Source organism: Lipophrys pholis, assembly GCF_963383615.2.
Source record: "Lipophrys pholis genome assembly, chromosome: 17".
In the NCBI taxonomy this organism is placed as follows: Eukaryota; Metazoa; Chordata; class Actinopteri; order Blenniiformes; family Blenniidae; genus Lipophrys; species Lipophrys pholis.
Window position 1 is genome coordinate 23123638 of NC_137643.1, and position 24745 is coordinate 23148382.

Consider the following 24745-nt stretch of genomic DNA (forward strand, 5'->3'; position numbering starts at 1 on the left):
CTGTATTTCCGCCAGAGCGAGTTCTGGCGTTGGTGAACGGCGCTCTCACAGTTCAACGCTGTTTAAGATGGTGCCACATTTCTGAGCCTTCCAGTGGAAAACCCCGGCTGAAGCAGCCACCACAGAGACGCACCACTGCATGCCTCATCAAAATGCAAAAACAAGTAGAAGACAGCAGCACCACCTCAGACTCTGCCTCCACCATTAATACTTCATCTTCGTATGGTTACCGTACTTTCCGGACGATAAGCCACTCCGGTTTTTTTGTTGTTGTTGTTTTTTACATGCTTTGAAAGCTGCGGTGGACGACTCGGCTTTTTAAGGGTTAAAGAGCTTCATGCTGCTAATACGTGGGCGATGCGTTCAGGTGCATCACGTAACTCCGGTATTTCTTTTTCTTTTTTTCCTTTTTAAATTTGGTGGCTGCAGCTTATATTCCGGTGCGTTCAATAATCCGGAAATACTGGTATTTAAAAGAATTTTATGAAAAAGTCAGTGATGATCCAGGTGGGAAGCATCTTACCTTTTTGTATAAACTTTACCTGCTGGGTTTCAAGAGGCAACTTATCATCAAACCTGAGAGAGCACATTGAACCCCGCTCGCCTTTCAAAGTATGGGCGAGTAACTAAAGCATTCCTTGAGGGTTTTACTATTTTAAGTTGTAATTTGTTTATAGAACCTGCCCGGCGTATTTCCCTTTGCACCTTAAGGACTACTGTCCGTTTTGTTTTTGTTTTAATAATTCCTCATTCAAAAATTCAACCATTCAAGCAGCAAGTTTTTCCTCATGTTTTTGAGAATATCCTGTCGGGGTGGGGGGCTGCAGCTGCTACCAGTGTGGACTGAATGGGTGGCAACAATGGAGAAATGCCAGTATTCTGAGGGTAATAGCTCGGCAGCAAAATATTGAAAAAGAAAGAACTATGAACTAGTTCATTTCTGGAACTGTGAATTTAGAACTGTGATCTGAACTGGTTCATTTTAAAATTTGTGAACTGAACTTTGAACTAGTTCCTGTAGAAACTGAACTTTCCCAACACTGCATGTAGGTCTGATACTGGACACGTGGTTTGGAGTATTTTAATGTTCATAGTGGACTACAAAATAATAGAATGTTCTGATACGTGAAATATGATAGGTCATTTGTAACACACACACACACACACACACACACACACACACACACACACACACACACACACACCCACACACACACACACACACACAGATTTACACGCTGGAAATGGTTTGATTGGTTCTCTGCAGCAGGATGTACTCGTCGTTCCTGGAACCTAAAGAGAAACGACAGTCCAATAAGAGGAGTGTAATCTGAGGAAAAGTTACATTCTGAATGAGTTACTATTTCATTGAACTTCTGTATAAACCTCCAACATACTGACGTGTGGTTTACATGTGACACATTGAAATGACCTTGATGATTCCACTGATCTTCATAGTTTCCTGATGTGCCGACCAGCGAGTGCCTCGATTCTGTGGAAGGAAACTTGAAATATTACTGAGGTGAATCTCTCAGAGGTTCCTCACGGTAGAGTACAAGTGTTTCAGCTAAAGTATCTAAAATGACAGTTTGATGCAAAAATCAGTAGCTGAAGGTGTTTTACCTTGACTGTGTCCGAGCAGAGAATACGGAGACTCTGGAGGAAACAGTGAGAGTGTGTGAGCAGAACACTGAGCCTGTACCACACAGTGTATTGGTGTGTGTGTGTTCTCACTGTGTTCTCACTGTGTTCTCGGTGTGTGTGTGTTCATGGTGTGTGTATTCTCACTGTGTTCTCACTTTGTTCTCACTGTATGTGTGTTCTCGGTGTGAGTGTCCTCAGCGTGTTCTCGGTGTGTGTGTTCTTGGTGTGTGTATTCTCACTGTGTTCTCACTGTGTTCTCACTGTGTGCGTGTTCTCGGTGTGTGTGTCCTCAGTGTGTTCTCGGTGTGTGTGTTCTCAGTGTGTGCTCGGTGTGTGTGTGTTCTCGGTGTGTGTGTCTTCAGTGTGTTCTCGGTGTGTGTGTTCTCGGTGTGTGTGTCCTCGGTGTGTGTGTTCTCGGTGTGTGCTCTGTGTGTGTGTGTTCTCGGTGTGTGTGTCCTCGGTGTGTGTGTTCTCGGTGTGTGCTCTGTGTGTGTGTGTCCTCGGTGTGTGTGTCCTCAGTGTGTTCTAGGTGTGTGTGTCCTCGGTGTGTGTGTGTTCTCGGTGTGTGTGTTCTCGGTGCGTGTGTCCTCAGTGTGTCCTCGGTGTGTGTGTTCTCGGAGTGTGTGTTCTCGGTGTGTGTGTCCTCAGTGTGTTCTCGATGTGTGTGTTCTCGGTGTGTGTGTTCTCGGTGCATGTGTCCTCAGTGTGTCCTCGGTGTGTGTGTTCTCAGTGTGTGTGTCCTCGGTGTGTGTGTTCTCGGAGTGTGTGTTCTCGGTGTGTGTGTCCTCAGTGTGTTCTCGATGTGTGTGTTCTCGGTGTGTGTGTCCTCGGTGTGTGTGTTCTCGGTGTGTGTGTTCTCGGTGTGTGTGTCCTCAGTGTGTCCTCGGTGTGTGTGTTCTCAGTGTGTGTGTCCTCGGTGTGTGTGTTCTCGGTGGGTGTGTTCTCGGTGTGTGTGTTCTCAGTGTGTTCTCGGAGTGTGTGTTCTCGGTGTGTGTGTTCTCAGTGTGTTCTCGGAGTGTGTGTTCTCGGTGTGTGTGTCCTCAGTGTGTTCTCGATGTGTGTGTTCTCGGTGTGTGTGTCCTCAGTGTGTTCTCCGTGTGTGTGTTCTCGGTGTGTGTGTGTCCTCAGTGTGTCCTTGGTGTGTGTGTTCTCGGTGTGTGTGTTCTCGGTGTGTGTGTTCTCAGTGTGTGCTCGGTGTGTGTGTGTTCTCGGTGTGTGTGTGTCCTCAGTGTGTCCTCGGTGTGTGTGTTCTCGGTGTGTGTGTTCTCAGTGTGTGCTCGGTGTGTGTGTTCTCGGTGTGTGTGTCCGGTGTGTGTGTCCTCAGTGTGTCCTCAGTGTGTCCTCGGCGTGTCTGCAGTTGTTACCCGTCTCATTTGATGTCTTTGGCGGTTCCCAGATTTCGGTGTACGTCGGATCATTTTGAGTCGATTCAGCTTCTTGAAATATGGAAACAAAAGCAACGTTAAGGAAATTTTCACTTATTTTCTTTCACATTTAATAATAGTAGTAATGTCGATGTTAAACTCGGGGCCAGTCCACTCGACAACGCCGTTTCATGCAAACGCACCGTTTTTGGCCGATCATCCACCCGTCCCGGCATGTTGGCAGCCCGACAACAGTTTGTTTAAAACACGGATCACAGAGTGGGGAAATTCTAAAACACCGGCTTGTCTTTGACGTGTGGATGGGAAAGATGCACATCTGTGGAAATGATGTCATCGCCCCCTGATGGTGGTCGGTTTAATTAGATGATATATTGGATTTCTTCAGTACCAGGAGGAGGAGCTAGAGCACAGACCTATAGAACTCAGAGGTATATAGGAGTCTATGAGAAGAGTCAACTTCTAAAGTTCTATGCGCTCCGTGTCTTCTTCTGCGTTTTTTGGTGTATTTGGTGAGTCACAGCGCCCCTAAAGCCCTGGCATATGTACTACATGCCCTTAAGCCTCATGTTAAGCCGTGGTCATGGTGACGTGCGGACGGACTTCTTTGTGAGAATCTCAGGGAGAAAAAAGATCGTTTTGGCTCGTGTGGGCAGGGCTTCAGATGGACACAAATTCAAACATCATCATTTGGTAAATCATCAGATTTCTCCTGAATCTCCACTTTTAATTGATGGAATTGATGATAATGAGTCCAGCTTCCTGCTCATGCTCATGTCAAACCATCAACTTATTCCAGTTAAAATACAATAAGCTGCATGTCCCTCCTCACTGTGGTGACGCACGCAAACAATCACAGGGAGCCTGAGTCATTTTATCAGCTTCCCACTAAATTTGAGATCCGTCTGAGTTAAAAAAAGAGAAATAGCAGAAGCTGCTTCTTTCATACCGGCTCGCTTCTCTTTTCTCACCGTTACGGTCGGGACTTCAGCTACATCTGTTTGGGAGTAGACGTAGCGCCACTCATTTTGCATGAAATAATCTTAACTCAAATCCATATGGTGTGAGAAACGCTCCTACACTTCACAGGGAAAAGTTTCAATCTGGTAATTGTGGTTCAACAACCAGCGACACGTCTTCAGGTTTTCTCACCTCGTCTCTTCAGCCTTCTCCAAACAAAACCGATGGTCAGCGTGAGCGCGACGAGGAGCACAGCGCCACCTGCTGCTGGCAGCCAGAGCGGAAGGGATGTTTTCGCTACAGACACACACACACACACACACACACACACACACACACACACACACACGCAGTCTGTTTAATTATTGATTTTATCAAACAAACCAAAGTGACTGGATTAAAATGAATGATGGGCTTTTTTTTTTTATCACATTTTAATGGAATATTTTATACAAAAGCAAAGTTTTCCGATTCTAAACGTTTTGCTGCAGTCAGCAGACTTTACTTAATGAACGTTTTCACGTTTACCGTGGGATTAACCTGGGCACCCTCGCTCGGTGTCACAGTGGAGGACGGACTTCCTGCTCTTCCTTAGACTTGAGAGGATTAAATACACAATGAGAGGGTGTACTGAGAAGTTCTTTTGTAAATATCAACCATTCATCTCATATTTTAAGGACTTGCAGGTCCTGCCAGAGTAATAGATCTGTTCCACGGGAACCTATTCCACTCAGTTCCGTTCCTTTTCCAATGCTATATAGTCCCACCGCAGCGTGGGCGGAGTCATCTGAGCTTTCCCCATTGTGCAAAAGTAATCCTCCTGATAGAATCTGTACCTCCTGATGCATTGGATATCAGCTCAAATGAAAAATCAAACAGTATACATTTTTATATAATGATCAATAAGAAATATTGCAGCATGTGGACTGTTATGATCATGTGAAGACGTGCTTCACTGTCCAGTGTTTCGGTTTAACTGGTTCCCCTGTTAACTGGTGACTTCTGCCACCAGCCGTTAGTAGCAGCTAATGTTAAAATGAGAAATAAACTTTAAACTTTATTGGAAATATGGTTAAACGGCATTAGCCAGAACAGCTACAGATTTTGGTCAGGTTTCTAACATCTGCTGTGACGAGGGACGTATTTGAGCGAGACATGATGGGAACATGAAGAACCACTGGATGGTATTACTTTGACCTTTGACCTCCAGTACCATTGGATGATATTATTTGTCACAATCTGTTTGGTGCTTTGGTGAAAATGCTAATGCTAACAAGCGGTTCACACAATGCTAAAGCTAAAGCTAACCCTGTGTCAGTGAGACTGTGGTTGAGCAGACGTCTCACCGGTGCTGACCAGCAGGTATGCAGCAGGTTTTCCTCCACAGTGGTACAGTCCGGAGTCCTCATGCCGGATGTCTGTGATCGTCATTGTCTGTGTGTCAGGAGAAACCTGGATCCTGATTCCTGCTGGTGTTTGACCAGCGTCTTTTCTCCATGTGGGAACATCTGATCCTCCAACAGTAGGGCGACACTTCAGAGTGACGCTGCTTTTCTCTGCCACACGTTCAATCTCTGTACCTGTGAACCGACCAGACTGTTCATGTCCTGAAGTCCAGGGCACAGTGTTCAAGACTTCTTGACGTCTGACGTCTGTTTGGTTTCTGATAAATAATCAGTGTGAATGAGTTCCTGTGGATTCATGACTTTTCTATATGGAACCAGTTGCAGAGCTGCTGTCGCACTCAGTGATGCTCACCGGTAGCATTAGCACCAGTCAAAACTGCTCCGTTATTGGCAGAAATGTTCAGATGTTCGTGACAGTGTTTGATTCTCATTCAAGAAGACGTGGAATAGTCAACAGGAAGTCTTACGTTACCTGCTGGGATCACCGTCAGGTAACAGGAAGTGTTACGTTACCTGCTAGGATCACCGTCAGGTAACAGGAAGTGTTACGTTACCTGCTAGGATCACTGTCAGGTAACAGGAAGTGTTATGTTACCTGCTGGGATCACTGTCAGGTCCACGGCTGGCTGCCGGTCACAAAGATACCGTCCAGAGTCTGAGGCAGCCACTTTGCTGATGACCAGGGATTTATCAGCCTGAGAGCTGAAACGTTTTTCTCTGTCCTCAATGTCTTTTATCTCCGTGTCTCCACGAATAGTCAGAATTTTGTAATCTTGTCCTTCTGTGCGTTTGCTCCAGACCACATCACCGTCCACAGAGTGAGGACACGACAGAACGGCCATCTGCTTCTCTTCCAACACGGTATGAGGTAAATCTGCAAAACAAACGCGACTTCCCAGTTATCTGGATGATACGGCTCCATAATCTGGATGTTAGAGGAAGATGCTCTATAAGATGGACATTCACGACTAAACAATCTGAGGAGCGACGTCTCATTATCATCTCACCGGGATGATAATCTGAGTGAGCCCGAGGACAAAAGTATTCTGAAACTGACCATTGAATCTTAAGTCTTGTGTTTGATTAACACACTGATGTGTTTCAGCTGCTTCTCTGCTGTTCAGAATGAAGAGTCTGGTTCCAGAGCCCAGTGGTTGGTTAAATCAGTCTCTTCTTTTCTTCAGTCATTTCATCATATTTACTCCAGATTATTTAATGTCTATAAAAGTACGTTGGACTTGTGGCATCCAGTTATTTCTCCTGTTTTCTTCCACAATGACGTCCGACCAGAGCAACAGGAAGTTTTTCATGCTGCTCGTGTGAAATCATTTTGTTTTGTGTTAGTTCTTTGAGGTGACTAAACTAATTGATTGAATTGATAAAGAAGCCAGGAAATACAGAAGAGAAACTTCTGTTTATGTAATGTTCCACATACAAACCTCTTTGAACTGCCATACATCCAATGTTTTCTAGAAATACTTTGAAACGTTAAAGTAAAAAAGTTTGTCTCTTTGAGAGATTTCACTATTTCTGCATTAAAACTTTGGATAAAATTCGGACAAAGTTCTCACAGATTCTTACTTAAATACTTCACGATGTAGTTATGAAAGCTTTGGGATTATGTTTGAAAATCTGCACCGTGTGTGTGTGTGTGTGTGTGTGTGTGTGTGTGTGTGTGTGTGTGTGTGTGTGTGTGTGTGTGTGTGTGTGTGTGTGTGTGTGTGTGTGTGTGTGTGTGTGTGTGTGTGTGTGTGTGTGTGTGTGTGTGTGATGGTGGATTCTTACCTGCTGTGGTGTCACAGGGTCGATAGAAGAGGAGCAAACAATAGCAGATGTTCAGCTTCATCTTGACTCTCTGTGACATGTCTGAGCTCTGTGTGTGTGTGTGTGTGTGTCTTCAGGTGGTCTTCAGGTGGTGTCCAGGTGGTCTTCAGTTGAGATGTGCAACTGTTCGCTGCAGCTGGCAGACTGATCAGTTCACAGTTTTCACTGACAGGAAGTGTGTGTGTGTGTGTGTGTGTGTGTGTGTGTGTGTGTGTGTGTGTGTGTGTGTGTGTGTGTGTGTGTGTGTGTGTGTGTGTGTGTGTGTGTGTGTGTGTGTGTGTGTGTGTGTGTGTGTGTGCGTGTTGCACAAGAAATCGGCGCTTCCTCCTGACCACACGTCTGTGTTTCATGAATAGCAACATTAAGTTCAGGATAGGAGGAGGCAGAGTCTGCAGGTTTCTCTTCCTCTGACTCTGAAATGTTCAGATGTTCGTGACAGTGTTTGATTCTCATTAAAGAAGACGTGAGAGTCAACAGGAAGTGTTACGTTATCTACTGGGATCACTATTAGGTAACAGGAAGTGCTACGTTATCTACTGTAATCACCATTAGGTAACAGGAAGTGTTACGTTACCTGCTGGGATCACCGCCACGTAACAGGAAGTGTTACGTTACCTGCTGGAATCACCATTAGGTAACAGGAAGTGTTACGTTACCTGCTGGGATCACCATTAGGTAACAGGAAGTGTTACGTTACCTGCTGGAATCACCATTAGGTAACAGGAAGTGTTACGTTACCTGCTGGGATCACCATTAGGTAACAGGAAGTGTTACGTTACCTGCTGGGATCACCATTAGCTAACAGGAAGTGTTACGTTACCTGCTGGGATCACCGCCACATAACAGGAAGTGTTACGTTACCTGCTGGGATCACCGCCACATAACAGGAAGTGTTACGTTACCTGCTGGAATCACCATTAGGTAACAGGAAGTGTTACGTTACCTGCTGGGATCACCATGAGGTAACAGGAAGTGTTAGGTTACCTTCTGGAATCACTGTCAGGTCCACGGCTGGCTGCCAGTCACACAGATATCATCCAGAGTCTGAGGCAGCCACTCTGCTGATGACCAGGGATTTATCAGCCTGAGAGCTGAAACGTTTGTCTCTGTCCTCAATGTGTTTTTTCTCCGCGTCTCCACGAATAGTCAGAATATTGAATTGTAGGAAGGGTGCAGGAAGCGACAGTTCCTCGGAGGCTTGACAGTGGAGGCTTGGCGTCGTCAGAATGTCGGCAGAACGTCAGCTCGGCAGCGGTTCTTCGGCGACTCCTCGGTGGCTTGTCGGCGAGGCGTCGTCAGTGGTTCCTCGACGGCTTTTCGACTGTGCCGACACGTCTACACACGGAGCAAAGACGCCAGCCGCACTGACTGAGAATTTAAAATGCCACCGAATAAAGAATCCCGCCACAGAAGAAGTGGAGGAATGAGCGCTCAAGGCCCTGCAACATGACACAAAAGCCACGTCATCGGCTGAAGACGTTGGTGAAATCAAAAGGTCGCTGGACTTTATCACCGCGGAAACTTCGGCGATACGGAGCCAGCAACAACAGCTTCTACGCCTGGTGGAGGAAGTTAAACCGCTGCGCCTACAAAATGCAGAGAAGGATAAGAAGATCGTGGACCTTGAAGAATCAACGACATTGTCGTGACCGGGTTGAAGATCAGGCCCCGGTCATATGCCAAGGCAGTGACCGCTGGGAATGGAGCCGATCCCGCGGTGCGCTCAGTGGAACAACGGGTGGCGGCCTTCCTCAGGACCAAAGACATTTTACTGGACTTGGACGCTCTCGAGGCCCGTCACCCTCTCCCCAGGAAGGACAACGACACGCCAGCTGTCATCATGAGATTCACCAACAGGAAAAATAAGATTGCGCCGCTCCAACAAGGGAAGCGAGGTCTTCCTGAATGACCACCGAACACGGAGAAACGCGGACATTGCACGTAAAGCCAGGTTTCTGAGGAAGCAAAGCAAAATCCAAAACACAAGGTGTTTATCAAGCCCGATGGAGCACCAGAGGCAGCCAGAGTTTTGGTCATCAGACGTATGGAGGAGCTGAGTAGATACGAACGAGCCAGCGACTTCAGAAAATAAGGTAACGCGCACTATGGAAATCTCATTCAACAAATATCACTGGTTCACAACTCACCTATTGCTGCTAGAAGCGTGGATTGACACCATATGCGTTTGGAAATCAACACATTTGAGAACACCAGTCTTAATGAACATGACCCGGATTATGAAGCGGACCCAGATAATCTGTTTTTTTCATGAAGTGATTTTGACTAAATATTACTCAGAAGACCAACATAATACAGTCGATGCTCATGGTAAACTATCAATTATCCACTTCAATAGTAGGAGTATGTACTCTAACTTCAACAGCATTAAGGATTATCTACAAAATATTACACACCCATTAGTGTAGTTGCTGCTTCAGAAACATGGTTTAAGGAAGGAAACGTTGGCAATTTTGAATTGGATGGATCTAATCTTAATTTAGTAAATAGAACAAACAAAGCAGGTGTGTGGTGGTGGTGGTGGTGGTGGTGTGGGTGGTGGTGGTGGTGTGGGTGGTGGTGGTGGTGGTGGTGGTGGTGTGGGTGGTGGTGGTGGGGGGGTTGGAATATTTGTCAATAAGAATATAAAATGTAAAATCATTGAAGAAATGTCTTCAACGGTAAACGGTTTGCTGGAATGTATTTCTCTTGAAATCTACTGTGAAAAGAAAAAGAATATTGTGATTAGTTGTGTATGAAGGTCACCAGGTTCAAGTATTGAACTATTTACAGACTGGATGGAGAAAACGTATTCAACTACAAACAAAATATTATTTACATGCGATGATTTCAATACGGACCTGCTTAATCCTAACAATCATGCAGTGACTGATGAATTTATAAACAGAATAGTAATATAGTATGAGTCTATTTACAACTATAATGCGACCCAGTAGAATCACATCTCATAGCGCTGCACCCATTGACAACATTTTTACACAATAACATTGAATGTACCTCAGTCAGCGGAGTAATGGTGTGCGACATAACAGATCACCTACCTGTTTTTGCTTTATATAATGATAATCACATGAAAGAGAAAAATATACAATATTCTATCTTTAAACGAATAAGGACAGAAGATGCCATTTCAAACTCTAAACTTGGTGACCTTTTAAATCAAAATTGTAATGATGTTTTTATCGAAGAAAACGTCGACAGAGCCTTCAACAATTGTCTTGAAATATTTTGCACACTTTACAATAAACATTGCCCAATTGCCTCGAGGCAGTAAACCTAAAAATAAAACAAGATCTCCTCGGTTATCCAAGGGTTTACTAAACGCTTGGAAAAAGAAAAAATATTTATACAGGCAGTCGCTCAAATTAAAAACAGATGAGGCAGAAACGCGATACAAGCAATACAAAAATATATTAACAAACATAATAAGAAATAGCCAGAAGAAATATTACACTGATGTATTGAATCAAAATCAAAATAATATTAAAGGGATTTGGAACATACTAAATAAGCTATTAAAAGGTGAAACTAAAAAAGATCTTAATCCAAATTACTTCCTTGAAGACAATTAGGAAATTTCAAACATGCATAATAGTGCAAATAAATGTAATGATTATTTTGTAAACGTAGGACCTGAACTGGCAAAACAAAATCCAAGAACACGATAATATGGATGATTGGAATTTTATTGAAAGAAATACAAAAACTATTTTTCTCTCATGTGAGGCTGAAGTTAAAAAGCAAAACATCAACTGATTGTTAAGGTATAGATATGTTTATTGTAAAAAAAACAAACAATTGAAGGTATTGAAAAACCACTCGCTCACATATGGAATCTTTCATTCCAGACAGGAATATTTCCTAAAAACATGAAAACAGCCAAAGTAATACGTTCAACAACACATCGTCACCAACTCCAGACCGGTCTCTCTGCTCCATCAGTTCTCAAAAATATTAGAAAAACTGTTTAATAAACGATTCTTAGAAATGTGTGACATATTTGATAAAGGAGGCAAATCTGGAGAACGCTGAGGCCCAACTCTGGATCGGAGCGCTGCAGGTACGACCCAGGGTCCCAGTCCTGAACAAACCAGGGTCCAGGCCTGAAGGCACCATGGTCCAGTCCTGAAGGCACTAGGGTCCAGTCCTGAAGGCACCAGGGTCCCAGGGCTAAACTCTCCAGTATCCCAGATCTGACCCTTTTAGGGTCCAAGTCCTGAACTCTTCCTGGTGCTTTTGGGGGTCTTGAGTCCTGGTGGGTTTTGGGGGTCTTGAATCCTGGTGGGTTTTGGGGGTCTTAAGTCCTGGTTTCTTTTTGGAGTCTTGAATCCTGGTGGGATTTGGGGGTCTTAATTCCTGGTGGGTTTTGGGGGTCTTAATTCCTGGTGAGTTTTGGGGGTCTTGAATACTGGTGGCTTTTAGGGGTCTTGAGTCCTGGTTGGTTTTGGGGGTCTTAAGTCCTGGTTGGTTTTGTTGGTCTTGAATCCTGGTTGGTTTTGGGGGTCTTGAATCCTGGTTGGTTTTGGGGGTCTAAGTCCTGGTTGGTTTTGGGGGTCTTAAGTCCTGGTTGGTTTTGGTAGTCTTGAATCCTGGTTGGTTTTGGGGGTCTTGAATCCTGGTTGGTTTTGGGGGTCTTAAGTCCTGGTTGGTTTTAGGGGTCTTGAGTCCTGGTTGGTTTTGGGGGTCTTAAGTCCTGGTTGGTTTTAGGGGTCTTGAGTCCTGGTTGGTTTTGGGGGTCTTAAGTCCTGGTTGGTTTTGGGGTTCTTGAGTCCAGGTGGGCTTTAGATCCCATCAGATCTATAACCACATGAAAACCAAAGTGGTCTCTGCAGGTCCTCCAGTATCAGACGAGCTTTTGAGACAGACTCGTGGATTTGCTGGATTTCTGGAAGCTTCAGAATCAAACGGGACGTTTTATGTCACAGTGACTTTCCTCTGAGACGAAGATCCTTTCCTGTAGCTCACTGCTGTGATGGTGACGAGGACGAGGAGGAAAACCAGGACCAATACGGCACGAAGGATCGGCTGCCAACCAGAGGACGCACCTGCAGGAAGAGGACACCATGAGACATCTTCATCATCAACATAAACATCATCATCATCATCATCATCATCATCATCATCATCATCATCATCATCTCATACCTCTGTGTTCCTGCTCGGGTGATGGAGGGTCAGACTTTTTCTTCTCTGTGTGAGAAAAATTATTATTCTTGAGCTGAGATCGAAGACAGACTGTTCTCAGTCTCAGAGAGACAGACTGTCCTCAGAATCTAGAGACCGACTGTCCTCAGAGTCTGGAGACCGACTGTCTTCAGAATTTAAAGACAGACTGTCCTCGGAATCTAAAGACAGACTGTCCTCAGATTATCTAGGAGACAGACTGTCCTCGGAATCTAAAGACAGACTGGCCTCAGAGTCTGGAGACAAACTGCCCTTAGAATCTAAAGACAGACTGTCCTCACGTCATCCAGGAGACAAACTGTCCTCAGAATCTAAAGACAGACTGGCCTCAGATTATCCAGGAGACAAATTTTCCTCAGAATCTAAAGACAGACTGTCCTCAGTCTCCTGGAGAATTCAGTAAGTTTGTACTCCAGACGTCTCACCTGGAATCACTCTCAGGTAGAAGGCCGCCCCCCCACCACAGTGGTACAGTCCGGAGTCTTCAAGCCGGACGTCTGAGATGACCAGTGTCTGACTGAGAGGAGAAACATGAAACTTGCTTCCTGGTAACAACTCAGCAGCTTCTGTCCTCCATGAGGGAACATCTGAGTGTCCAGCAGCAGGAAGACACCTCAGAGTAATGCTGCCTCTCTCCGGAACAACCCGGACCCTCCATCCTGAAACACACACACACACACACACACACACACACACACACACAGAAAGTGTCAGATCTTCTTCGAGGTGTGAGGTTTGTGTGATGTTTGAGATGTTACCTGCTGGGATCACCACCAGGTCCACGGCTGGCTGCTGGTCACACAGATATCTTCCAGAGTCTGAGGCAGACGCATTGCTGATGACCAGAGAGCTGGACTGATCGGACCCAGACCTGAACCTCCCATCTGGATCTGCGATGTACTTCCTGTCCTGGTGACCATCAGCTGAAAGGATGTCAGTGTCACTTCCTCCACGCTGTCTGCTCCATAGCACTGTGTCCTTCACTGGCCAAGGACAGCGCAGCGTCACCTCCTGCTGCTCCTCCACCTGCTGCTCCTCCACCTGCTGCTCCTCCACCTGCTTCTCAGACAGACCTGCAGGAACAGACACAGCGATGAGGGAACGTCTCCTCTGAGTCAGTCTGACGGTGTGGAGAAGGTGAAGCGTTTCTACCTGCAGAGGCGTCAGAGAGCAGGACGAAGACCATCAAACAGCAGCAGACCTCCACCTTCATCTTCACAGACGCAACTGGTTCACTTCCGACAGCCCAGCTTCTCTGAGTTTCAAAACAGGAAGTCTGTGGTCCAACAAGACCGTTTTATCGCACTGATCTGAAGAGAGCTTCCTGTATTGGTGTCGGTGCTTCAGATACTACAGCTCGCCTCCAGGGCCCAGACTCTTCACATCCGGGTCTTAAGGGGTGACAAGTCCACAGTGAGCTTGCATGTTGTCCCGCAGCCTGTCTGTGTGTGTGTGTGTGTGTGTGGGGGGGGGGGGGGCACACAACAGAGCTCACAGATGTTCTACTGATGTGATGAGGAGAACAGATGAGGTTCTCAAGGAGGCTTCAATGTTTCACCGAGCTGATTTTGGTGCTTCGGACCTCAACAACAGAAGCTCCTCTGTGATCTATATTTGTTTGGAGTTTTTCCAAGATAAAACAGTTTTCTCAACCGTGTACTGTCATGGAAAATAAGCACCGGCAAGTGAAGCCCTTTTAGTGGCATGATCAGATATTTAAAAATTATTTTAATATGTGAAATTGTTCTCCGTTCTACATTCCTTGTTTCCTTTAGTCATGCCAAAGAAGAATACTATGTTCAATAGATTCATCTCTGTGCCAGCAAGTTATAATAGACAAAATGAGTCAGAAAGGTATGATTGAATAAGGTGCAGAATGTATGGATTTAAAAGCATCCTGCAGAACTGATCAGAGCTGATCGATCAGAGCCTCTTCAGGCCTCCTCTATCCTGATTCATCCCTGTGTTATGTAATCATTCCTCCTCCACACCCAGTCAGCTCTGCTCTCAAACGGCCACTATGACAGGCGGAGGGAGGGTAAACTGGCTGCAGCTGCTCAGATTCTCAACATGTGGCCGGCAGGTTTTGATTAAACATCTCAATCTGACATGTTTTCGTCCCAACGCCTCAAACAACGTGAGCGAATCTTCAGGAAGTAGGTGGCTTCCTCTGCTGGATGCTGATTGGCTGCCGTGGTTGTCAGTCACCACAAACCCCAGTGTTTATTGGCTGTTTACTTCTGTCATTCAAAAGGCTGTCGTTTGTTTTGCCCAAGTCACCTCCACCAATTGGACTCTCTGGAAGCTGTAAGTGGTCCGTCACGCTATCAATCATTCGTACCTGTACTGCCATTCGCTGCTTTTTGAGAGAGGGGCGGGACCTGAGGGGAAACCCGTTTCCTGGACTGTCGTATGCTGATCACCGAGCACGACCGGAACCGAGACAAAAACAAAGCTTGTGGGCCCGGTTCGAGTCGTTAACGTGGTGTGGTCCGGTCCCTTCATGCTGCTGAAGCCTCGGGCCGAACACACAGCGAGTTTGTTGGCTTTTTGCGTCGCGACGTCGTCTCTTTGTGGCGATGAGCGCGGAGCTGCTGTCGGAGCTGGACTGTCGCTTCTTATCGGACAACCTGCTGACGAGCGACGACTGGGGTGAGTCCGAACCGGGCCTGGGCACAGGGGGCTGGGGTCAGTCCGAACCGGGCCCGGGCCTAGTGGGCTGAGGTGAGTCCGAATCGGGCCCGAGGCCCATGGGGCTGGGGTGAGTCTGAACCGGGACCGGGGGTTGGGGTGAGTCCAGACCGGGGGCTGGGGTTAGTTCGAACTGGGGCTGGGGGCTGGGTTTAGTCCGGACCGGGGCCTGGGGTGAGTCTGAACCGGGATCGGGGTCTGAGATTTATTCCGAACCGGGACCGGGGGCTGGGTTTAATCCGAATTCGGGCTTTGGTTAGTCCGAACTGGGACCTGGTACAAGGGGACTGGGTTCAGTCCGACTCGGGGCCTGGGATGAGTCCAGACCGGGACCAGGGGGCTGGGGTGAGTCTGAACCAGGAACGGGGTCTGGGGTTAGTCCGAACCGGGACCGAGGACTGGAGTCAGTCCGAACCAGGACTGGGTACAAGGGGACTGGGTTCAGTTCGAATCGAGGGCGAAGGTTAGTCTGAACAGGAACCGGGGCTGGGGGCTTGGGTGAGTCTGAACCAGGACAGGTGGACTTCAGTGAGTTTTAACTGGGACCTGGACCGGTGGACTGGTCTGAGTACAAACTGGGACCGGGGTTCTGGGCTGACTGTGGTGAGTCCAACCAAGGGAGAAATGGGGACCTGGGATGGACCGGAGACTAAACCTGAGTGAACTGGTCCGGGACACGAAGCGCAGAACGGGCCGTCGACTTAACGTCCCTCGTTAAGAGACGAGTTCGCAAACTCAACCGAGACCCTTCAAGTGCGGCACCAAGCAGTCGGACTCGAGGCTCCGACAGCTCGATTATCGGCCGTCTCAGATTAAAGATCGGATTGTGGGACAGTCGCTCGTAAAAATCCGCGTCGCGGCTCAAATCGGACGGGCTTTGTGCTCGGTTGTAGGACGGCTGGGGGACCCGGGGGGGGGAAAGCCGGCGACCGCGGTCAGATTGTGTCTGATATCAACAGAGGCATCGCGGCAGCTGCTGCTGCTGCAACCCGCATGAAACCAACTGCTTCTGTTCCGAGGAGTGAGCTTTGTTGGAAAACTGAAATACCACAATAGTAGATGCAAACAAGACTTGCTGACTGTCCAGGTTGTCCTCTGTCTCTCTCTCTGAGCTACGACCCGGTCGATATTCTCGGGATTTCTTTCCAAACGCTTAAATGCCACGACGCTGAGGCTCGTTGGCCGAGGACCGTTTTCAAGTTCAAATGGGAAACATACGTACATACGTTTAACGACAACCGTGCTCGGAGTCACTGAAAATGCAACATTTCAAAAAGATCCGTCGGATTAGCATGTAGCCTCGCTACTGTGGAAGCCCTGAAGCTCATTAGCATGTAGCGCGGTCAGAAGTTACACGATGCCCCTGAACGTGTCACTCAGGGCTCGTCGGCTCCTGCAGGTAAAACCTGCAGTTAAAAAGGGACCAGCATGGCGGCCTGGACAAACTTTCTCTTTTACTACTGAAACTGTTCCGAGAGATGCGTTTCCGGAGACATTTTAGGCGAGAAGTCAACACGCCACTTCACAGACGTGTGGCCGCGTTGAGGGGGCGTGGCCTGCCAGTTCGACAGCTTCTTCTCGGAGTATGAACTCTCCTGCCGAACTAGAACTTTATCCGGCAGCTGGCCGACGTCAAAGCTGAACTTTTCTTCTTGCTCTTGTGGGAGTATGCAGGGGCCTTTACCGCCTCCGTAGTAGCGAGACTCCCAGTCCATATCGTAGTTTTATCGTCCATATCGTAGTTTTATCGTCCATATCGTAGTTTTATAGTTGATTCTCCTCTAATAGCGTCCGATTCCTCATCTGTCCATATGAATGTAGATTTTTCTCCATTGTGGTCATTTTAAGAGCGTATTGTCCTCCGCTGCGTGTCTGTGTGGTTTCATTACAAAAATAATCCACAGCGCCCCCGCGTGCCCCAACAGCTGCTGCAGTGTAGACGCAACACTTAAATGGAAAATGGCCCCCCAGACAGTGAAGGAAGTTTTGTGTTCACACTCGTGTTTGTTGTCGTGTAAATGTGGCCTTAGTGTCTAATCCTAACCAAATGAGGTGTTGTCACTTGGAACAGGGACACTTTCTCACTTATACAAATGGAGTTAATTTACTCTCTGTCTGTCTCTCTCTCGGTCTGTCTCTCTATTTCTGTCTGTCTCTGTCCTGCAGATGCCTGTCTCTACCAGTGTGAGAGCATGGAGGAGGGGGAGGACGGAGACCTTGGTCGCCTTGGTCGGGGCTTGAAGTTGAACTCAACGGTATGAGACAAAAGTTTGAGTTTGACACAGTGGACGGGCGAGGCCTCTGAGGTTTCATTAAAGCGTGTGGCTTCTCAGATGACCGACTGCGGGTCTCACACCCAGAAACACAATATTTGTCGTGTTCAGGAAACACGACTCGGCGCTTTTTCTAAGGACGATTTTTACACTGTGGGGAGAAACACGCTCATCCTGTCGTTTGTCTCGTCTCAGTTCGACACCAACCTCGTCCTCACCCTCGACCCCGACAACCACACGTCGCCATGGAAACACTTGGACGACCACCTGCTCACAGGTAAGCTTGAAAGGTGTGTGTGTGTGTGTGTGTGTGTGTGTGTGTGTGTGTGTGTGTGTGTGTGTGTGTGTGTGTGTGTGTGTGTGTGTGTGTGTGTGTGTGTGTGTGTGTGTGTGTGTGTGTGTGTGTGTGTGTGTGTGTGTGTGTGTGTGTGTGTGTGTGTGTGTGTGTGTGTGTGTGTGTGTGTGTGTGTGTGTGTGTGTGTGTGTGTGTGTGTGTGTGTGTGTGTGTGTGTGTGTGTGTGTGTGTGTGTGTGTGTGTGTGTGTGTGTGTGTGTGTGTGCGTGCGTGCGTGCGTGCGTGCGTGCGTGCGTGTGTACTCTCTTTACCTCTGCATGAGGTGTTTTTTTAAAAACAAAGTTTCTTAGTGTTTATTTGTAATAATTGTTCAAATGGATATCGGAAGACATCAGTGAGTGTTTTGTTTTGTTTTTTTGAAGGAGAGCCTCCGGTGTTGAAGAGTGAAATGACCATCACTCGACCCCTGCCCGTGGACATGTGTAAGTACCACAACACACAGTAAAAGGCCACATTACACACTCTAATACACACTAAAAGATCACAATACACACTGCAACACACACTGAGGCCCACTTTACATGAAACCGTTTTTTTTTTTCCTTTCAAAAGAGTTTAACATTTCCATGAAAACATTTTGACGTCTGTTTCTAGAGATACTGCAGAACATGTTTCACTGGGTACTTTGGATTTGGGGAAGTTTTTAATGTGTGTGTGTGTGTGTGTGTGTGTGTGTGTGTGTGTGTGTGTGTGTGTGTGTGTGTGTGTGTGTGTGTGTGTGTGTGTGTGTGTGTGTGTGTGTGTGTGTGTGTGTGTGTGTGTGTGTGTGTGTGTGTGTGTGTGTGTGTGTGTGTGTGTGTGTGTGTGTGTGTGTGTGTGTGTGTGTGTGTGTGTGTGTGTGTGTGTGTGTGTGTGTGTGTGTGTGTGTGTGTGTGTGTGTGTGTGTTTCAGTGTTCCAGGTGAAGGCTGAGCCTCCCTCTCCTTCCTCCTCTCTGGAGTCCGACTCCTCCATCTCTTCTCCGGACCCACAGGTTCACTTTCTCTTTCTCTCCTCCAGAAAGCAGCGTTATGTTGAATAAACTCACTTTCTTTCATTCAAAGTTTCTAGAAGGTTTTAATTTGGCGTCCAGGTCCAGGTCCAGGTCCAGTCTGTGTGTCGGCCTCTGACCTGCTCTTCCTCCTGTCAGGTCATAGTGAAAGGTGAAAACCCCCCGACCCCCCCCTATATGTACGGAGACGTGCTGTCCCCCCCGCTGGGCTCCATGGAGGTCACCGTGGCGACCACAGCGGTTCCCCCGCTTGGCAGCATGCAGACGGCAGGTAATCTGGGATGTCCGGACCAAAGCTCACAGATTACGCTTCACGTCAAACCAACTTCAACGTTTCAATCCCCCCAGTGCTGTCCGGCTCCTCCTCGGTAAAGTCCAGCGGCTCCCTCCTGGGTTCGAAGCCGTCCCTGCAGCCCCGCCCCCCGGTGTGCGTGGCGGCCGTCCCCGTCCCTCCCAGCTCGTCTCCAGGCGGCGCCCTGATCCTGCAGGGCCTCCCGTCCCTGGACCAGACCCGGCCCGGTAGGAGAGCTCTGATTGGGTGACCTGGTCTAACTCGGCGTCTGATTGGCCGCTGAGTGCTCACGCAGTCTCCCTCTCCCATCCCCCAGTGGTCCTGTCTCAGTCCGTCTGCCTCGGCTCGGCGCCGGCCATCGTCAAGGTGGAGCCCGTCACCCCGAGCATCGCCCAGCACGCTGCTGGTCCCGCTACCCCGAGCGCCAGCAAGCCCATCGTCCCGGCAACCACCACGATACCTGGCAACAGCTGCAACGACATCGATGTGAGTGGGACAACGCTGTCAATCACACCAAGGACCCGCCCACACCGTCGTGTAATGAGAACATGGACACAGAGGGGGATGTCATTTTGCTCCTCTTCCTCCTCCTCCTCCTGTAGATGAAGGTTCTGAAACGACAGCAGAGGATGATAAAGAACCGGGAGTCGGCGTGCCAGTCGAGGAAGAAGAAGAAGGAGTATCTGCAGAACCTGGAGGCTCAGCTGAGGGAGGCGCAGCAGGAAAACGAGCGGCTCCGGCGGGAGAACCAGGCGCTGAGGGAGAGACTGGCTGGAAAGGAGGTGAGGACCCCAGAAGGTCTCGGAGGGGAACCGGGTTCTGTGTTCAGACACAAACTGTCTGAATGGGTTTGTTGTTTCAGGGCAGCGACTCGGCGAGCAACAAGCGAGCCGTGTGCGTCATGGCCGTCCTGCTCTTCATGACCTTCAGCTTCGGACCCGTCAGGTAACTCCAGAACCTCCCGAGATGTCTCGCCGGCTCAAGTCGGCCGTCCCTGACGTCTCCGTGCTCTTCAGCATCACAGACAGGAAGCTGTCCGGCCTGCAGGACGGCGCCGTGGAGTACACTGGCCGCCGGCTTCTGGAGATGGAACAGCAGGAGGCGCCGCCGCCTCCCAGCAGACTGGAGGTGCAGACAGAGGAAGACGGAGGAGACTGGAGACGGGGAGAGGACAGGTTCTCCACGGAGTCGGATCAGTTCAGGTGAGCCATACAGGGAGTCACTTCCTGTTGATCTCTGACCTCGCAGACCTGGTTCCTACGGTCTGAGCTGCTCATGTTGATGGAATGGAACACTGGTCCGTCCCACTGACTGCAGAGTGTCCGTCCCACTCAGACAGTCTTCAGCTGTCCTGTAAATGTCTCTTGAGGCGTTGAAGGACCGCGCTGAGTGTAGGATTAAAGAGCTCCGAACAGAATGAACCGACTCGTCTTGGTTCTACTGTACTTCAAACTGTGTGTGTGTGTGTGTGTGTGTGTGTGTGTGTGTGTGTGTGTGTGTGTGTGTGTGTGTGTGTGTGTGTGTGTGTGTGTGTGTGTGTGTGTGTGTGTGTGTGTGTGTGTGTGTGTGTGTGTGTGTGTGTGTGTGTGTGTGTGTGTGTGTGTGTGTGTGTGTGTGTGTGTGTGTGTGTGTGTGTGTGTGTGTGTGTGTATAGAAACCTGAGCGATGTCTTCAGTGACATGAAGGACCTGGTTCTGCAGGACATCGATCGTTACTTCTCGTCTTCAGACTGTCGTCAGTTTAACCGCTCCGAGTCTCTCAGGTGAGTCTTCCTCATCTTCCTCTTCCTCCTGGGAGCAGTACAGGATTGAGCCTCCAGAGGGCGATGGAGACCCTCTGACTTTATTCTGCTCATCTTCTGACCTGCTGTTCTCACTACAACTGCTCCATGGGGGGGCAATTACAAAAATATGGCCACGAGCAAATAGCGCTCATCTGAAAGTGAATCATCACTGTGGCGTGACGGTTCCTGTTCTCCGTCTGGGTGGAACCGTAAAGAACTGACCTGCTCTGAAAAACTCATGAGAAGATTCAACTCTAACTGTCATTGATGAGCTAAAGAACAGCGAGTGAAGGTGAAGTGAATCTCAGAAATCTTAAAGTTCTTTGGAACGTCAGGGGACAGAAGTGATGACGCAGAACTGAAAAGAAAACCAAGAGAAATGTTGAAATAACGTTTGAAGAGGTTTAGTGGAACCTCCAGTCAGCCGGGGTTTTTCCATTAGAATCGTGTCTCTGACTCAGTCCGGTTCTCCTGATGCGTGTCTGACTCGACCCGGTTCTGCTTCCTGTTCCAGACTGGCGGACGAGCTCAGAGGTTGGGTTCGTCGTCACCAGATCGACCGCAAGAAGTCCGGAGGGAAACCCAAGATCGCCAAGAAAGCCAAGATCGCCCAGGTTCTCCTGAACGCCATGTTCTCTCTTCCGACGGAGGCCCAAGTGACCAGAACCGAGAGTCACATTGACCTTATTCTGTTTGTTCTGCAGCAGAAAGCTCAGCTGAGGAAAACCAACATCTCCAGATACCTGCCCATCCAGACCCACCGGTCCATCGAGAGGTACCACAACCACAGCAGCAGAACCCGGGTTCTTCAATAGAACCACAGTGTTTTTAAAGGGAACCTCTGGGTTCTTCAATGCAGTTTCTCTCAATGTGACTTTAGTAAAGATTGTTTTTATAAGTCCTGTTCTACTGTCTGTGGTTCTTTAACTGGTTCTGGTTCTGCAGTCAGCTGCAGGTGCTTCCTGGTCCTGAGGTAACCTACAATGACTTCCTGGACGCCATCGACCGTAGAGAGGACACGTTCTACGTGGTCTCCTTCAGACGGGTACACACACACACACACACACACACACACACACACACACACACACACACACACACACACACACACAGCCTTGTTGATGGCTTTGAATCAAAGGAACCGTTCTCTCTGCAGGACCACTTGCTGCTGCCGGCCATCAGCCACAACAAGACCAGCCGGCCCAAAATGTCTCTGGTGATGCCGGCCATGTCCGTGAACGGTGAGATCCACGCAGAACACTGACGACACCGGCACACGCAGAACACACACTGAAAATAGTTTCCCATGATCAGGAACATGTTTAGATTTAGTCTGCGTTCTGTCTTATGAATGATGCGTTTATGAAACCGGACATTTCTCCACGTCTACAGAACCGGATGGGAACTTCCTGATGGAGGTGTTAGTTCATGGAAACTGAAGTTTAGTTGAGATGAATAGAGCAATTTTGATGATGAGCTCCTCAACGTTCTCCCTGACGTTCTCCCTGATCTTCCTTTGACATTCTCTGTGACGTTCCCCTAACATTTTCCGTGATCTTCCTCTGACGTTCTCCATTATATTCCTCTGACGTTCTCCTTGACATTCCTCTGACGTTCTCCGTGATCTTTCTCTGACTTTCTCTGTGATCGTCCTCCGACGTTCTCCCTGACGTTTTGTGGTCTTCCTCCGACGTTCTCGCTGACGTTCTGTGGTCTTCCTCTGATGTTCTCCCCTGACATTCTCTCTGATCTTCCTCTAGCGTTCGTCTAACGTTCTCCCTGATCTTCCTCTGACGTTCTCCCTTATCTTTGCTTGACGTTCTGTCTGATCTTCCCTTGACGTTCACCCTGACGTTTTGTGATCCTCCTCCGACGTTCTCTGTGATCTTCCTCTGACATTTTCCCTAATCTTCCCCCAACGTTCTCCCTGACATTCTCCGTGATCTTCTTCTGAAGTTTTCCTTGATCTTCTCCCAACGCTCTCTATGACACTCTGTGACGTTCTCCCTGATCTTTCCCTGACGTTCTCCCTGAAATTCTCCCCGATTTTCCCCTGACGTTCTCCCTGATCTTCCCTGCTGATCTTCCCCTGACGTTCTTCCCGATTTTCTTGACGTTCTCCCACATCTTGCCCTGATGTTCTCCCTTATCTTACCCTGACGTTCTCCCACATCTTGCCCTGACGTTCTCCCAGATTCTCCCCTGAAATTCTCCCCTGACGTTCTCCCGTATCTTCCCCTGACGTTCCTCTGCTGTGTCCTCAGAGAGCCTGTACAATGCGTCTCAGGGCTACGAGATGATGATGCAGGTGGACTGTGAAGTCATGGACACGCGAATCGTCCCCATCAAGTCGTCGGCCGTCCCCCCGTCCCTGCGAGACCCGCCCCCACGCCCTGCTTCTTCCCACCATCACCATGGTAACCACTCCTCCCCCCAGAGGCAGCCCCTCCCCCCCCGCAGACGGACAGCCGAGTACTTCATAAGCCAATCGGAGGGAGTGTGATACGGTTGCCATGGCGACGGTCAGGCAGCAAGTGAGAAACTTTCCGAAGTTAGAAAGTGTAAAAATGTGAGAGAAACTTCTACGTTGTACTAAAAACCACTCGAGCGACTTCGTCCGAATCATGTTTGTTTGTGTGATTATTTAAAACTTGTAAATACCACTGTACATATTTTATTTTTTAAAGTTTTTTTTATTTTTATTTTCACAACAAAAGGTTTCCGTTTGCGTGGATCAAAAAGTCCAACTTTTATATTTCAGCTTCGCTCAGATTAATGTAAATTATTTAAAGTTGAAATTTGTGTTTCCACTCAAAAAAAGAAAAGGGGGAATTTCTAAATCAACTAATTTTGTTTTGGTCTTATGTTTGTTTTGTTTTTTTCGTTGCCCAGCGGCATCATGGGTCTGCTTCTGTTTTATTTCTCCAGTTTTATAAATGTTTATTACTTTTTTTAAAAAGTTTTTTCACCTTGTGGATCCAATGAAAAAGTGTAAAAAAGAAAAAAAAAAAAAAGCCGTTGAAATGTGGAGGTTGTTTTTAATAAAAAGATGTTTAAAGGTTCTTTTGGGGGAGTTTTATCGGTATGACAAAAGTTTTATGTTTATAGAAAGTGGAAAATTTATCGCTTTTAATCCGGTAAATGTTATTTTTCTGGATTTTATTACAATTAAAACAATTAATTTGAAGAAAAATAGTTATTCATTAATAAAAATATTTTCAAACTATTAATTTTAAAAGCAACTCCTGACCTTCAAGGAATTTTGTCAAAAATGATCACATTTTTATAACTAAAACAAAATGATTTAATAAATATTTACTTAAAGATGAAATTACATTTCATGAACACATTTTGAAATTTCAGTTTTTCCAACAAAATTTCTTATTTAAAACATTTTTCTATGTAAATTTTCCTTCAAAAAGTCAAAAGGGTTTGTCATCGCATCACTTTATTTTGAAGGAGACTAATGGTAAATCATGTAATCCAACTTCACCATCAAACGTTTAATTATGAGAAAAAACATTTTTTTTATTCTGAACTTAACCTCATCGTCACGTCACACCAGATGAAATGTTGCTAACGTTCAGCGACATTAAAGTTGAGCTAAAGTTAGCCGTGGCTAACCGCGCTGTAAATATCGTTTGTGGGATTTTGTTGAAATGGGATTAAAGTGTAAATATGTTTGTAATCCGCCGATGAGAAGACACCTTTGAAATTCTTCATACACAAAGAATAAAGGACTAAAAAAACTAAGTGTTTTCACTGTAATTTAACCTGCTGTAAGATTACTAAGTAATAGATTACACCTCGTGTATCAGTTTTGAGAAGCTGGAACACTGACGCTCTCTAATCCCACTTTCTACCAGCAGGTGGAGCTCTGAGTCTGCTGCCGCCCAGTGGGCAGAATGGGAATTACTCATGCGGTCCTTTAAAATAGTGAATCTT

The 24745-nt window shown here is 47.3% G+C and overlaps 3 protein-coding genes across 4 annotated transcripts; 1 reads left to right on the top strand and 2 right to left on the bottom strand.

Moving 5' to 3' along the window:
* Positions 1 to 1065: 1065 nt before the first annotated feature.
* LOC308123080 (hepatic and glial cell adhesion molecule-like) lies at positions 1066 to 7399 on the bottom strand. Its single transcript, XM_080485346.1, has 8 exons — positions 7178 to 7399; positions 5988 to 6266; positions 5333 to 5566; positions 4179 to 4283; positions 3009 to 3080; positions 1624 to 1656; positions 1433 to 1492; positions 1066 to 1293 (listed from the first exon to the last, which is right to left on the bottom strand). The coding sequence occupies exons 1-8, from the start codon at positions 7254 to 7256 to the stop codon at positions 1232 to 1234; spliced, it is 924 nt and encodes a 307-aa protein (XP_080341472.1). The 5' UTR covers positions 7257 to 7399; the 3' UTR covers positions 1066 to 1231.
* Positions 7400 to 11720: 4321 nt separating this feature from the next.
* LOC308123083 (uncharacterized protein) lies at positions 11721 to 13783 on the bottom strand. The gene is made up of 5 exons (XM_080485349.1): positions 13571 to 13783; positions 13177 to 13491; positions 12844 to 13077; positions 12380 to 12424; positions 11721 to 12279 (listed from the first exon to the last, which is right to left on the bottom strand). The coding sequence occupies exons 1-5, from the start codon at positions 13629 to 13631 to the stop codon at positions 12149 to 12151; spliced, it is 786 nt and encodes a 261-aa protein (XP_080341475.1). The 5' UTR covers positions 13632 to 13783; the 3' UTR covers positions 11721 to 12148.
* Positions 13784 to 14789: 1006 nt separating this feature from the next.
* Positions 14790 to 23863, top strand: atf6b (activating transcription factor 6 beta). Of its 2 annotated transcripts, none has more exons than XM_080485337.1 (17): positions 14790 to 15070; positions 17276 to 17364; positions 17578 to 17659; positions 18099 to 18158; positions 18628 to 18707; positions 18864 to 18996; positions 19074 to 19244; positions 19334 to 19503; positions 19620 to 19799; positions 19880 to 19962; positions 20034 to 20219; positions 20672 to 20779; positions 21315 to 21414; positions 21505 to 21575; positions 21746 to 21845; positions 21957 to 22041; positions 23065 to 23863. In XM_080485337.1, exons 1-17 carry the CDS (start codon positions 14998 to 15000, stop codon positions 23301 to 23303), a joined length of 2010 nt encoding a protein of 669 aa, XP_080341463.1. In that variant the 5' UTR covers positions 14790 to 14997; the 3' UTR covers positions 23304 to 23863. The 2 variants fall into 2 exon arrangements, with proteins under 2 accessions (XP_080341463.1, XP_080341464.1); XM_080485338.1 differs by having other exon boundaries at positions 21508 to 21575.
* The last annotated feature ends 882 nt before the right edge of the window (positions 23864 to 24745 follow it).

Bases quoted from the DNA above. Each gene is read 5' to 3' on its own strand.
- LOC308123080 (XM_080485346.1), bottom strand. From the start codon at position 7,256: ATGTCACAGAGAGTCAAGATGAAGCTGAACATCTGCTATTGTTTGCTC. The intron at 6,267-7,177 runs GTAAGAATCCAC...TTTGTTTTGCAG, and splicing joins ACCCTGTGACACCACAGCAG to ATTTACCTCATACCGTGTTG. The intron at 1,657-3,008 runs GTAACAACTGCA...TGTTTCCTCCAG, and splicing joins AAAGACATCAAATGAGACGG to AGTCTCCGTATTCTCTGCTC.
- LOC308123083 (XM_080485349.1), bottom strand. From the start codon at position 13,631: ATGAAGGTGGAGGTCTGCTGCTGTTTGATGGTCTTCGTCCTGCTCTCT. The intron at 12,425-12,843 runs GTGAGACGTCTG...TTTCTCACACAG, and splicing joins CTACCTGAGAGTGATTCCAG to AGAAGAAAAAGTCTGACCCT. The intron at 12,280-12,379 runs GTATGAGATGAT...CTCTTCCTGCAG, and splicing joins ACCCGAGCAGGAACACAGAG to GTGCGTCCTCTGGTTGGCAG.
- atf6b (XM_080485337.1), top strand. From the start codon at position 14,998: ATGAGCGCGGAGCTGCTGTCGGAGCTGGACTGTCGCTTCTTATCGGAC. The intron at 19,245-19,333 runs GTAGGAGAGCTC...CCCATCCCCCAG, and splicing joins CCTGGACCAGACCCGGCCCG to TGGTCCTGTCTCAGTCCGTC. The intron at 19,800-19,879 runs GTGAGGACCCCA...TTGTTGTTTCAG, and splicing joins AGAGACTGGCTGGAAAGGAG to GGCAGCGACTCGGCGAGCAA.